At 54.3% G+C, this 13,072-nt stretch overlaps 1 protein-coding gene across 1 annotated transcript; it reads left to right on the top strand.

The window, feature by feature from the left end:
- The first annotated feature begins 2,791 nt into the window (after nucleotides 1-2,791).
- Nucleotides 2,792-13,020, top strand: DACT2 (dishevelled binding antagonist of beta catenin 2). The gene is made up of 4 exons (XM_029223638.1): nucleotides 2,792-3,028; nucleotides 8,507-8,639; nucleotides 9,624-9,887; nucleotides 10,706-13,020. The coding sequence occupies exons 1-4, from the start codon at nucleotides 2,792-2,794 to the stop codon at nucleotides 12,298-12,300; spliced, it is 2,229 nt and encodes a 742-aa protein (XP_029079471.1). The 3' UTR covers nucleotides 12,301-13,020.
- Nucleotides 13,021-13,072: the final 52 nt, after the last annotated feature.

The following is a 13,072-nucleotide window of genomic DNA, read 5'->3' as shown; positions in this document are numbered from 1 at the left end:
AACTGAAGGCAAAGGAGGTTGGAACTTAGGCCGCTTAAGTCTCAGTCTCATGCTTTTTCTCAATATTAGATAAGACAAGTACAGACAACCAAGGAAAACACAAAAGAAACATAAAATAACCCGAAAAACTCAATGATACAAACACTCAAGAAAGTAGGAATCAAAAGGAACTTCCTCATTCTGATAAAAGGCATCTAAAGAAAAACCTGCAGCTAACATCATACTCAATAGTTAAAGGCTGAATGCTCCTCCCTCCACCCGAAGAACAGGAAAAAGGCAAGGATACCTGTTCTCACCACTTCTATTCAACATGTACTGGAAGTTCTAGGCAGAGCAATAAGGCAAGAAAAAGAATTTAGACGCATCCAAATACAAAAGTAAGAAGTGAAAATATCTATTTCCAGATGACGTGATCTTGAAAATTTTTTAAAATGCAAAGGAATCCACTAAAAATCCATTAGAACTAATAAAAAATTCAACAAGTTTGCTTAGATCAATATACAAAAATCAGTTACTTATTTCTATACACTAGAAATGAATATTCTGAAAATGAAATTGAAAAACATTTCCATTTACAATAATTTGAAAGAGAATAAAATGTTCAGAAATAAATTTAACAAAAGAAGTGCAAGACTTGTACACTGAAAACTACAGAACACTGTTAATTGAAGAAGGCCTAAACAAATGGAAAACATCCCACGTTTATAGTTCAGACATCTCAACCTTAAGGTAGCAATACCTCTCCAATCAATCGACAGATTCCTCTGCAATCTCCATCAAAATCCCAGCTGGCTTCTTTGCAGAAATTGACAAGGTGATCTTTAAATTCATGTGGAAATGCAAGGGAGACTGAATAGCCAAAACAGTCTTGAAAAAGAACAGAGTTGGATGACTCACATTTCCTGACTTTAAAACTTACCACAAAGCTACAGTAACCAAAACGATATGGAATTGGCATAAGGATAGACATATACACCAGTGAAATAGAATTGAGAATCCAGAAATTCTTTTTTCTGAATCAACTGATTTTCAACAAATGTCCTAAGACAATTTAATGGGGAAACAATTGTCTTTGCAACCAATGGTTCTGGGAAAACTGAATACCCACACGTTTAAAAATGAAGTTGGACCCCTACCTCACATCATTACAAAAATTAACTAAAAACAGATCAAAGACTTAAACGTAAGCACTAAAACTATTTTTAAAATCTTAGAAAAAAACACAGAAGTAATCTTTGACCTTGGATTAGGCAATGGTTTCTTAGATATGACACCAAAAGTACAGGCAACAAAAGAAAACTAGATAAATTGGACTTAATCAAAATTAAAAACGTTTTGCTGCAAAGTACATTATCAAGAAAGTGAAAGGATACCCCACAGAGTGAACAAAATATTCGCAAATCATATACCTGATAATGGAATTGTATCTAGAATACATAAAGAATATTTACATCTCAATAATCAAAAGACGACCCAGTTTTAATAAATAGGCAAACGATCTGAACAGACATTTCTCTAAAGAAGACACACAAACAGCCAATAAGTGCATGGAAAGATACCAGCATCACTTGCCATCAGGGAAATGGAAATCAAAATCACAATGGGATACCACTTCCTACATACTGGAATGGCTGAGACCAAAAAGACGAATGCTGGTGACGGTGTGGAGCATTCGGAGCGTTCATGCGGTGCTGGTGGGAACGTACAACGGTGCAGCCACTTTGGGAAGCAGTCTGGCTGTTCCTCAAAAGATTAAACACAGAAGTTACCTATGAGCCAGCAATTCCACTCTTAGGTAAACACCCAAGAGAAATGAAAACATACTTCTACACAAAAACTTGTACATGAACAGCCATAGCAGTAGCACTATTCATAATAGTCAGAAAGTGGAAACAACCCGTTAAGGAATAAATGGATAAATAAAAACTGGTCCTGCCATACAACGGAACATTATTTAGCAATAAAAAGGAGTGAAGTACTGATACTTGCTACAACGTGGATGAACCTTGAAAATATGCTCAGTAAAGGAAGCCGGTCCTAAAAGGCCACCTATTGTGTGATTCTATGTATATAAAACCTCCCAAACAGGTAGCTTAGTGTCAGGTGCAGCGGGGAAATGGAGGGTGACCGCTAAGGGGCACAGAGCTTCTTTGGGGGTTGGTAAAAATGTTATAAAATTGATTGTGGTGATAGTTGCACAACTTGGCGAATAGGCAATGCTAAGGGACCCTTGGATTGTACGTGTTAAATAGGGGAATCAAATGGTATGTGAATTATATCTCAGTAAAGCTACTATTATTAAAAAAAAAAAAAAAGACAAGCTCAGGTTTCCAGGAAAAGTGGAGTTTTTTCAAAGTGCTAGTGAGTTCGTAATGGTAACACAGTCCTTACAATGGGGAGCTATCCAATGATTTACCTTAAAAACATTGCTTCTAACCTGAACAAGACCTTTCTCCGTGTTTGGTCCACTTTCGCCCCTTCACCCGCGCCCACCCGGCTCCTCCTTCCCTCGGGTCCCCTCCAAGGGTCACCGCGCGCCTTCCGGGCGCCCCGGAGCGCGCGGCCCGGGTCCCCAAGGGCGTGGGGCTCCGCCGACGGGGCGGGCCCGGGGGCGGCCGCTGTGACCCCGGGGCGTGTGCAGACACCGCCTCCTCTGCCACCGATAGGTCCCACCCCGCCTCGGCGACCCGCGGGCCGGGGGCGGGGAGAGGCGGCGCGGAGGCCGCGCGCACCGCCCGGCGCCGCTCGGAGGCCGGGGAGGCTCCAGGCAGCCGCGCAGGTCGAACGCGGGATGTGGGCGCCGGGCGGCCCGCCGGGGCCCGCAGGCTGGGACCGCCGCAGGGTGGGCGCCAGGCTGCGCGCGGCCCTCGCGGGGCTGCACGAGCTGCAGGGGCTCCGCGCCAGGCAACAGGCGCGCGTGTGGGGCGCCCTGGCCGTGCAGCCCCCGCCCGGGCCCGCCGCCCCCCGCGGCCCCCGCGCACACGAGCTGCGGCTGGAGGCTGCGCTGGCGGCGCTGCAGGAGCAGCTGGTAAGGAGCGCGTGCGGGGGTCGCGGGGCCGCTCCGGGCGCGCGGGGCCGCGGGGACCCGGTCCACCCGGCAGGCAACAGGCGGACGGGCCGCCCGACCGATCGGGGGGCACCCTCGGCGATTTCGAAGGACGCAGCTCGGTCCCGAATGAGAGGGACGCGGAGGCCCGAGGCGCGAGGCTAGGCATCCGGGCCCTGAAAGCAGCCCGGCCGGGCCGCCCGCGCCGAGCCGCGCATCGGGGCTGCGCCCGGCTCTGCCTACTTCCCGGCGCAGACCGACTTTAGGATGTATTCCTGTTGGTTGGAGTTTTGCTGATAAGAACGCATTGAATCGGTTTCCCCTGCTAGGGGCTACTTGGGATCCTGGTGTCCTGCGCCCGGTGCCAGCCTCTCCCTGCTGGCGTGGGTCTGGGGACAGCAGTGCCAGCGTGCCAAGTGTCCCCCGAATTGTCCCCAGTGATGTGCTCAGGTTGAGCCCTGGGGTCGTGTCACTGTAAAGAAATGTTGGGGAGAGCATGGATCCGATGAGGGCCTCTCCGACTTTAAAATGTAACCTGACCTATGAAAAGAGGTGTGTCCTCTGAACGCAGAGGCGGTGGAACCCCACTGGGCCTTCTGGGCCTGCTTTCCCACCGGCCTTCTCCCCCCTGGGCTCCTCCAAACGCGGGTCCCTTTTGTACCACTGAAGACACTCCTCAGGTGATTGCCTCGGTTATTTATCCAATGTATGGTTTCATCTCATGTATTGGAAAAAACTCAAGAGTTTTTGCAGGGTTGCAGTGTTTTTTAAAGGAAAAATTAGAAGGCTGTATAGAAAGATGTCTATTTGGTAGAGTTGACTGTAGTACTCTAAGGGGAATGTCTTTTAAATGAGAAATTAAATCTGCCCCGTTTAAAGGTTGCTGTCTTTACAAAGTAACCTGGATGAAGCTGCTGCTTTGCTATCAGCTTAGCGCAGTCGTGTCAATGATTTGTTAGCTGCTTCTGGATTAGAGAATCAGGAAGCTCAGCGTCTTAAGATGTGTCCCAGGACTCCTGCGATCTTCCCACATGGCAAGGGGGGGCCCTAACTGTGCAGCCTCTCCTCCTGTGATTCCGCGGCTGCTATGCAAAGGAAGGAGCTAGTTACCGAGTGGAACTTTCATAGGCTTCTCACCCCCCATCTTATCCAGTCATAGCTGCAGGTTTAGCTTACCTGTGTGTGTGTGGGTGTGTGTGTGCGTGCGTGCGTGCGTGCACCCAGACACATCCTACCTTCAACTGGAGCTCGGAGAGGCACACAGAGCCTGCAAAGATGCATGACATGCGTGTGGCAGGAAGGAGCTTTGCGATGCCGCTGTGAATTGTTCTGTCGGGGGAGCTAGAACCCAGTTGATGATTAACTTGGCTTAAGTAATATACAAATCAGACTTGCGAGTACTCAGCCTCTAATTATGGGTAGCCTTTTGGGAGAGAAGATCAAACAGGTTTTTTTTTGTTTTATTTATTTATTTTTTAATGTGGGGACCAGAAGGAACACGCACCCTTTGTCTTGAAACTTTGTTCTTGGCACAGATTATGTGATCAAAAGAGAAGAATAATTGAATGTGTGTGACACCAGCCCAGCGATTAACACGTTCACATTTTTCTTACAGAGAAAAAATTAGGAGTGATCCTAGTTCTATGATGCAAGGTACAATCAAAAGGCCTTCATCTCCAGCCCCAGGTTCACACTTCAGTAACTCCCGGCGGCTAATCGGGGCCCCTCCTACCCACACCCTGGGGTTAACCGGCTCATGGGTCACCATTCAGGTGTGGAGACAGGAAGAACTTTTATCTGACCCAGATAAAAGTTTTGTCCCACAGACATTCCCAAGTGAGAATGAGCTTGAGCATTTTGGGGGGGATTTAAACTGCAATTAGGAGAAGTCATCACGAACGAGCTACACCTTTTTAATTGCTGCGTCTACAGTCACAACAGGAAGCGCGCAGTAGGTACTTAGTATTTGTTGAATAAATAAATGAGCAAGTTTTACTGCTGTAACAAAGCGGGAGATGATTTCAGTATTTACTATCTCCACGTTCTATATTTCTAAGCTAATGTAACCCCCATGACCTCTGACCAAAGCAGCCCTTACTGTTTGGCCGGTCCTGTGCTCACCTGTCTGTGCCTTCCAGGGAGATTGTCATTCCCCGAGAAGAGGCTGCCATTCCCATTTTTATAAGCGTTACGTTCCCAGCAACACTGACTTGGAAAGATTTGGATACCCCAGAGGAGCCTGGAAGCTCCATCTCCCACCAGGAGGCGCCAGCGGTCACCCCAGGTGGGATGTGAGGAAAGGCTCTGGGGACCTGCAGGGAAACTGGTGCTGGAGAATCTCCTGGTGGTTGTTTTGCTGGTCACGACTTGCCCTGACCCTGAGTGGCAGCACCTCCTCCTCCCTGGCAGGTGCCGGCATTAAGCACTGCAGGAAATGAGGGTCTGACTCTGCAGCTGTAATCACGACGTCTGGTGTTTTCCTTGGACCGACCATGCTTGCTCCGTGACCTCTCAGGGGAACGAACTCGCTCAGGGTCACAGAGCGGGGGGGGGGGGGGGGGGCATCCACGGGGCTGGGCAAGGCTTCCTTCTGCGGCACTAGTGCTCGTTATGCCCCAGGCTAATCTGTGACCCTGGCCCTTTGAAGGACCTCTTTTCAAGCTAGGGAGTAACATTTACCCACCCACAGGGCACTTGCAGTGCCGTGGAACTCATGCGGAAAATGTTTCCTGTGCGTGTTCTCAGCTTTCAAGGAAAGAACAGAGGTGTTTTAGATGCCGTCTCTGTATCCTGAACTTTGGGACGTTTTTCATTTTTGTCCTCTCAATCTGCCGTAAAGGTTGAGAAGGCTGGAAAGCCGAATTGTAGATGGCGAGCAAAAGGGCAAAGCAGGTGGAAATCGCATCAGTCTTTCATGGCATGTAAAGTCCGCATCTCGAAGAAAGGGCTAAGCCAGATATTTGTTTTGAATGGCATTCCCTGGGTAGAATTTCTCAAACTTTTGTGGTCATAAAAAATTGGTCCCAGGGAAGCTTGTCAAAATGCAGATTCCCAGGAGTGCCCTGGAGTCTGAGTTAACGGGTGTGGCAGGGAGCCCTGGGGTCTGCACAGATGCCCCGGGGCTCCCAGCTCCTGGGAACCGGGCTGTGCTCTCCCTTACACCGGACCCCCTGCCCCTCGCCCAGGTTCAGGGGATTCAGACGGGATGTGCTGCCCTGCCCCTGAGCCTGGAGGCCTGCGGTGAGTAGGGAGGGCTGGTGGCCACACAGACTGGCTCGCTGCTCTGGAGGGAACCCATGTGACGTCTCTGTAACACATTTTCCCTGCAGAAATACATGGAAGTCGATGCTGTGTGCCTGGCTCCGCAGTGGGTTATGCTCAGTCCTGGTGCCATAAGGAACCTTTGACTTAGCACAGAGTTAGAGACCGAGGAGTTAATGAAAAGCAGAGACATAAAAACCCCCAGCGAGGGACGGGGGAAGGGTTACGGAGGACAGTGCCAATCCTGGGTGACAAAGCCCTGTCGCCATGCAGCGGGGTCCTGGGGACGCAGCAATCATCGGAGGGCACCTGGGGGCCTGCGTGGCTGTGCCCCTCAACCCTAATCAGGAGCCACCAGCTGCAGGCCGGGCTGGGCAAACATTAATCACAGAGCAATTATTCCAGCACAGACGCGCCAGGGTCAGTTTTTCGGGGGGAGGGGGATTGGAGAGGGAGGAGAGAAGCCAACTATGGAATCCAGAGAGGTCCCCCTTCAGAAGAAAGAGGACATCGTGATTTGGAAGAGAAGGGGTCAAAATCCATGTTTTTAAACGTCGAAGTGTGGTCAAACAGAGGAACTGAACTCGGCCAGTACCATGGTCTCATTTTACGACATTAGAAGAAAAGTCATTTGCAGTAAAAATTCCCTTCGTTTGTCTAAGTGTTTTTTACTTGGGTAGTGATGGGCCGGGAGCCCACCTTTGCTGCCCCCGCCGCTCCGGCTGTCAGGTAGTGCCGTCCACCTGGGGAGCGTTTCCCTTTGTGAAAACATGCCAGGATGTTGAGGCTACTCTGGGTGGTCCTGGGTGTGTATGTTTTGATTAAATTCTGGTTTTTTGCAGTGTTATGTTTATAGATACTATTACCTGAGGCTGGGAGACTCTCTTGCTACAAGACTTGGAGGTTGTTCTGCGACCCTTGCACTGGGTCCAGAGGAAAGTGGATTTGGGTGTGGTGGTCTGCCACTCACCAGGTGCTGGGCCCTCGGCCCCTACCCCTGGTGGTATGGGAACAGTCTGCGCCAACGTAGTTCTCCCATAAGAATCAAATTACCGCCACCTGCTTCCCCCTTGGACTGACTTCTCAGATTATTGAAGCTACTGAAGTAATTCCTCATTTCCTATATAAGAATTTGAAACACAATTGATCATTTTCTCAAACAGGGTGACTGGCATAATCGCATTCATTAATTATTTGCCTTAAACTTAATTGCTAATCAAAACAAGAAATTTAGGTAGTGGACCTTGAAAACAAGGTGAAGTTTTATCACTGAAGGCGGGAAGTCAGCATTTATGAAACAGTGTTGTTTTACAGACATATGATTCACGTGTGTGTGTGTGTGTGTGTGTGTGTGTGTGTGTGAATGTATATTGTGAGCGTTAACCACATGCATGTGCTATATGTATATTACATGATATACACACACAGTTATGTGTGGTTGACACTCACAGTAACCCGTTTTACAGCCAGGGAAGCTGAGGCCTGGAGAAGCTAGAGCCTCGGAGAACAGAGTTGAGATGTGGACCCTAAGACCAGAAAGACCCTGCCTCCCGGGGCAGGTGTTCAGGCTGCGCTGATCCCAGGCGCTGGGCTCTCTCCTCCTGCAGCATCCCTCCCTCTTCCCTGAAAGCCCTACAGAACCGTAACCGGTCAAAATGCCACCTGTGATATGGGAGCTAAGACGCTGCAGAGGCAGGGCCTTTTTCTCTCCTGGGGACTTTCCTGTCCCCCTGAAGAGCCGAAAGCTCAGCCCTCCCCAGGTGCCGTGGACGGGCTGCGGTGAAGGAATGTGGTGATACAGGCACCAAACGCAAGGTCCACGAGGCGTGAGCCTGGGAAAGTAGATTCTTACGTAGAAAAAGACATTGAAAATATTATCGGTGGCTCCTGCCAGAGGGGGTGTCCTTGGCTGTTTTTGGTCCTCATTCCACTCTCATAAGCTGTATTACTCCATATTCTTATAAAGAAATGTCTAATTGAAAATTCCTGGCAAAGAAAAGTCTGCACTTGGGAAGACATGCTAGAGGCGGGAGGGGTCCTAGAGACAGTGTTCGGCCTGAGGAAGGGGGAGCTGTCAGGTGGGAGCTGGCCTGTGGGTTTGCAGAGTTAAGTTGTATGTGTGATGTAGCTTCACGTGGAGCCTCCAGTTTCCATTTCTGTACACAGAGCAGTTTTATGTCTCCCTGTTTTCCTTCTGAGAACCGTTTAAGACTTCAGGACGTCGGCCTGAAAACCCACTTGGACCAACTGGACCAGCAGATCAGCGAGCTACAGCTGGACGTGCGCAGAACCTCCAGTGAGGTCCCGGACAGCGACAGCAGGCCCAGCTCGGGTATGGCGCCCACTCGGGCCCTGGACCATCTGTCCCTCACCCCAGGGTGCGGCACTGCCCGGCAGGGCTGACATGGTGAACCCGCCTCTGTGCTCAGGCCACCGGAGGGTCAGGAGCTGTATGCGAGCCTGAAAGAGCATGTTATTGGAGAATACTGAAGATGAAATACTTTTAGTTAAATGCGCTTGGGAAAACGGGGAGAGAGAGGGAGAGAGTGGGTGCGTACATACTCGTTGTTTAATTGGAAAAATATTGCTTTTGATGGAAAAACCCCATGACCTTCTCACCTGTCTCTGGCTGAGACAGATTCTGTTTATGTTGAACCAGCATGGAGATTGTAAATAATAACTTTTATGTGACAGCAAAAGTATTTTTTGAAGTCTACAGTCTAAAATCAGTACAGTTTCCTCTCCTGCGGCCCTGTGCGCCCTCCTTTCAAGGTCACGTAGCGATGGTTAGGGTCGTTCTGACCTTCATGGTCCTGGGCACATGGGCTTTCTCTCCAGATTCCAGGCTCAGACAGCAGCTCAGACGGCAAACCCAGGAGACCAGCGTCTTCCCAAGTACAGTGCTCTCTGCCGTGTCTTTCTCTTTTTTTCAGTTTGCAAAATCCTGTGACAGTCTGGGTTGTCAATCATGTAGCAGGGCCGGGCCGGGGGACCTCCCCAAACGCTGCCCCTTCTCTGGTGGCTGCCTCAGATGAGCTTGGCGGGCACGAGGAGGGGCGGGGGAGGATGCCAGGCTCCCTCTTCCGGGGCTGGAAGCCGGAGGTCACACGGGGGGACGTGAGCCACTCGCCCAGGAGAGGGATGAGCAGGTGGTGGGCAACAGGAGACACTGGTGGGGAGGCGTCCTCGGCATTCTGGCCCCGGGCACCTCCCCGGCCCGGGCCCCTCCCCGCCCCCGGGCCCGCTTCCCTGAGACCCCCAGCCCCTCAGCACGGGACCCCCAGACCACACTGACAGCCTCTGCGCCCCTGTGCAGGCTTCTACGAGCTGAGCGACGGCGGGTCCTGCTCCCTGTCCACCTCCTGCACGTCTGTGTGCAGCGACTGCGTGTCCTCCTCTCTGGGCGCCGTGCTGCCTGCCACCCCGAAGGCCAGGCCCGGCGCGGGGCACTGCCGGCCCCGCTCAGCAGATGAGGCCACGGTGTGTGGGGTCCCCCTGACTGCGTGGGAGCCCCAGGCCAGTGAGGGGGGCGCCAGCCAGCTGCTGCAAGGCGAGTCCCGGCCCCGCCCAGTGTCCACAGGTAAGGGGAGGCGGGAGCGGGGTCGGCGCCAAGCCCCATACAAGGAGGGGGATAGTCCCCGAGCCCCATACAAGGAGGGGGGCGGTCCCCGAGCCCCATACACGGGGGGGCGGTCCCCGAGCCCCATACAAGGAAGGGGGCGGTTCCCGAGTCCCATATTTTCTGTGGGCTTTTTTTGGGTTTTGGATGGAGGTAGGCATCAAACGCCCACCTGTGTTCCTTGTAGCAGGGCTGTTGCAATAAAAGGCTTCTTGTCTTATTTAAAATGAACATCCGTTCACACCCTTCCACGGCCCTCGTGGCCACTGCCGGGGACTCGGGTGGGAGCAGCGCTGCAAGTGGGCGTTGAGAGAGTTACTTCACATGCGGTTCCCCCCACTGGCCAGGGAAGAGCCTTTCTTTTTCTTCAGAGTGTCCCAAAAGGAAAAGATGCATCGTATTCCTTCCGCTAGACCTGGGCCGTTAGGATCCATGGGTTTTCTTTCTTGCACATCTGTGAGTGCCTCAGGGAAGGTCTGTTCTGAGACCTTGTCCCGATGGCCGTGTGGTCGCCGGCGCCCCATCTCCCTCGGCGTCCTACGCACCTTCGGTGAACAAGGGCAGGGACTGAACGCTAGGGTCTAGGACTCGCCTTCCCGGCTGTGGCTGGAAGGAACGTGATGGGAGCCGGGTGCTGGGACGTGCACAGCAGACAGCAGCGTGTCCAGGCGTGGAACGTGCAAGGCCGGGGCCTCGTCCTGCCCGGGGGAGGGCCTCGTGCCCCAGGGTTGTGCTTGCTTCTTCCCTTGTTTATGTTTTGTTCTTTTTCTCCTTCCCAGGTGACCTTGAAAGAGTCCTGCCGGCTGAAGTGGGGCTCCAGAAAGCCAGGGCACACCCCAAGGCCACTTCCTTCCTCTGCCGTGGCATGGACCCCAAGTACCAGTGTGACCTGGTGTCCAAGGGGGGCAGGGAGGTGTACCCGTACCCCAGCCCCCTGCACGCCGTGGCTTTGCAGAGCCCCCTCTTTACTCTGACCAAGGAGACAGCGCCGAGCGATGGCCACTCGCCCCCCAGTCAGCCCCTCCCTGGCGCCACAGGTCCGAGCTCCATTCGGACTGGACTGGTCCTCGAGGCTGGTCCAGCCAGCGCCTACATAGAGAGGCTGCTGCGACTGCAGGGCCGAGGGCCCCCTGCGAGGGGCAGTGTGGTTGAGCGTGGACCCCCAGGACGGGAGGCGTCCCTATCCCCGCGGGGGCTCGGTGTCCGGGGGGCGGACAGTGAAGGTGGCCTGGAGAAGCCGGTGTGCGCCCGGGGGAGAGCGGAGGTGGGAGGGGAGGCCCAGAGCGGGGCTGCCCGTGGGGACAGCCTCGAGCAGCCGGGGCCTGTGCCCCTTGTACGCACCCTGCACCCCAGCAGCCGTCCAGAGGAGGGCCCCAGACCCTCGCGCGGCTGCGTGCACCGGGAGGCCCGTCCAGGCTCCCCATGGCTGGGCTGTGGCCAGGCCCCTGCTCCCTGCTTGCGGGGTCAGCAGCCAGCTCTCCACGGCTGGACGGGCAGAGGCAGGTCGCCGGGCGGCGGGGCGGGTGCGGAGGGCCCCCCTCGGGCCCCTGGACACTGTGTCCGCCCGCACTTTGCTGCCACAGGAGCTCTCCCTGTGGGGCCCCCCAAGGCCAAGCCTGTGAAGATCAAGAGGGGGGCCAGCGACAAGGCGCTGAGGCTTGGGGGGCTGCAGCTTCAGTGGGGCGCCATCGGGGGCCCCCGGCCGCCCCCTGAGTCGGGAGGTGGTCTCAGGAGGCCCACCCTGGCCAGGGCGGCGCCCGGCCGGTCCTGCTCTGAGTCCGGCCTCTACCCCGTGTCTGTCTTCGTCCCCCTGCTGGTGGCCCGAACAGAGGGTCACCAGGTGTCAGCTCAGGCCTTGTTCCCCTTGGAAGCAGCCCCACTGGTGGCAACCAGGGGGGAGGCCCGGAGGAAGCAGCGCAGGTGGCAGTCCTCCGTAGAGATCTCAGCCCGGGCCCGCCCGGACCCCAGCCTGGGGCCCCATAGGCCAGCGGCCCGGAGAGGGGGTGGCCCGCGGCCCGTGTGCGCCAGACCCAGGCCCAGGCTGCCCCGCCAGGATGCCCGAGCCAGGAGCGGGTCGGACAGCTCGGAGCGCTCGGCCGAGTGCGTGTCCCTCTTCCGCTCCACCGTCGCGGAGAGCAGCGGGGACGAGGCCAGCGACCACACGGCCAACCGATTCGGGGACGGGGAGTCCAGTGGCAGCACCTCGGAGGGCAGCGGCCAGGGCAGGGGAAGCTCCAGCCAGCGGGCCCCGGCCAGTTCCAGGCCCCCTCTGCCGCCGGTGCCCAGGCTGTGCCGCGTCAAGGCCTCCAAGGCCCTGAAGAAGAGGATCCGCAGGTTCCAGCCGGCCGCTCTGAAGGTCATGACCATGGTGTGAGGTCGCTGGGCGACAGCAGGGCCTGTCCGGGCCCGGGAGCCAGGGAGCCACAGACACAAATGGACCTTTCGTGGCTGAGGACAGATCCAGCCTCGCACGGTGTTAGACGTGCAGGTCTGTGTCATCTGGACACTTTGCTTTCTCCCCGAAGCTGCCCTTCAAAAGGAGTCCCCTCAGAGGAGATGATGGGCCCGTCCCTGGTGCACCGCCCCACAGGTTAGGCTGTGACTCTGGGCACGTCACCCCACCTTGGCCCCAGTGGAGACCTTCACCCAGAACTCTGGGACTGCAGATTCGTCGGGGCGCTGGCCTCCCAGCTGCCTGTGCCGTGAGCCCCGTGCTTGCTTCCCTCCATCCTGTTCCACTTGGGCTGGGCGCTCGGTGTACCCCAGCCTGTTGAACAGTTTCCCCCCAAAAGCGTTCCCTTTAAGAAATGGTTGCAGGACTGTGCTGTGGAAAGTGGGTTGGACTATGAATCCAGGTCAAACCCTCAACATGAATAAACAGCCGATTATGCCTTTGTCTTTGCAAATCAATCTTTCCCTTTTAGCCTCCCTGCCCTCAGGAATGTAGTAGGTGCTCAGCAAACCCTAATCCTTCCCCATCATGTGGACACTCTTTCACCCGAGGTGGGAAAATGCATTTCACGTGAGTACACTCCACACTCTTCCCAACACTCCTGAATTGAGCATAAAAATGCTGTGGAAAAGAAACCCTTTTATGGTGTTTATTTTTCAAAGGGAATTTCCCTCAACTTTTCAGGAAGGTAGGA

This window comes from Monodon monoceros, unplaced genomic scaffold (genome assembly GCF_005190385.1).
Source record: "Monodon monoceros isolate NGI ecotype Baffin Bay Population unplaced genomic scaffold, NGI_Narwhal_1 Super_Scaffold_15, whole genome shotgun sequence".
NCBI lineage: Eukaryota > Metazoa > Chordata > Mammalia > Artiodactyla > Monodontidae > Monodon > Monodon monoceros.
Note: the sequence above shows the minus strand (reverse complement) of the source record. Positions and strands in the feature narration are given on the sequence as shown.

Excerpts from the sequence above, each read along its gene's own strand:
- DACT2 (XM_029223638.1), top strand. The coding sequence starts at position 2,792 with ATGTGGGCGCCGGGCGGCCCGCCGGGGCCCGCAGGCTGGGACCGCCGC. Across the intron at positions 8,640-9,623 it reads CGACAGCAGGCCCAGCTCGG|GCTTCTACGAGCTGAGCGAC; the intron begins GTATGGCGCCCA and ends GCCCCTGTGCAG. Across the intron at positions 9,888-10,705 it reads GCCCCGCCCAGTGTCCACAG|GTGACCTTGAAAGAGTCCTG; the intron begins GTAAGGGGAGGC and ends TCTCCTTCCCAG.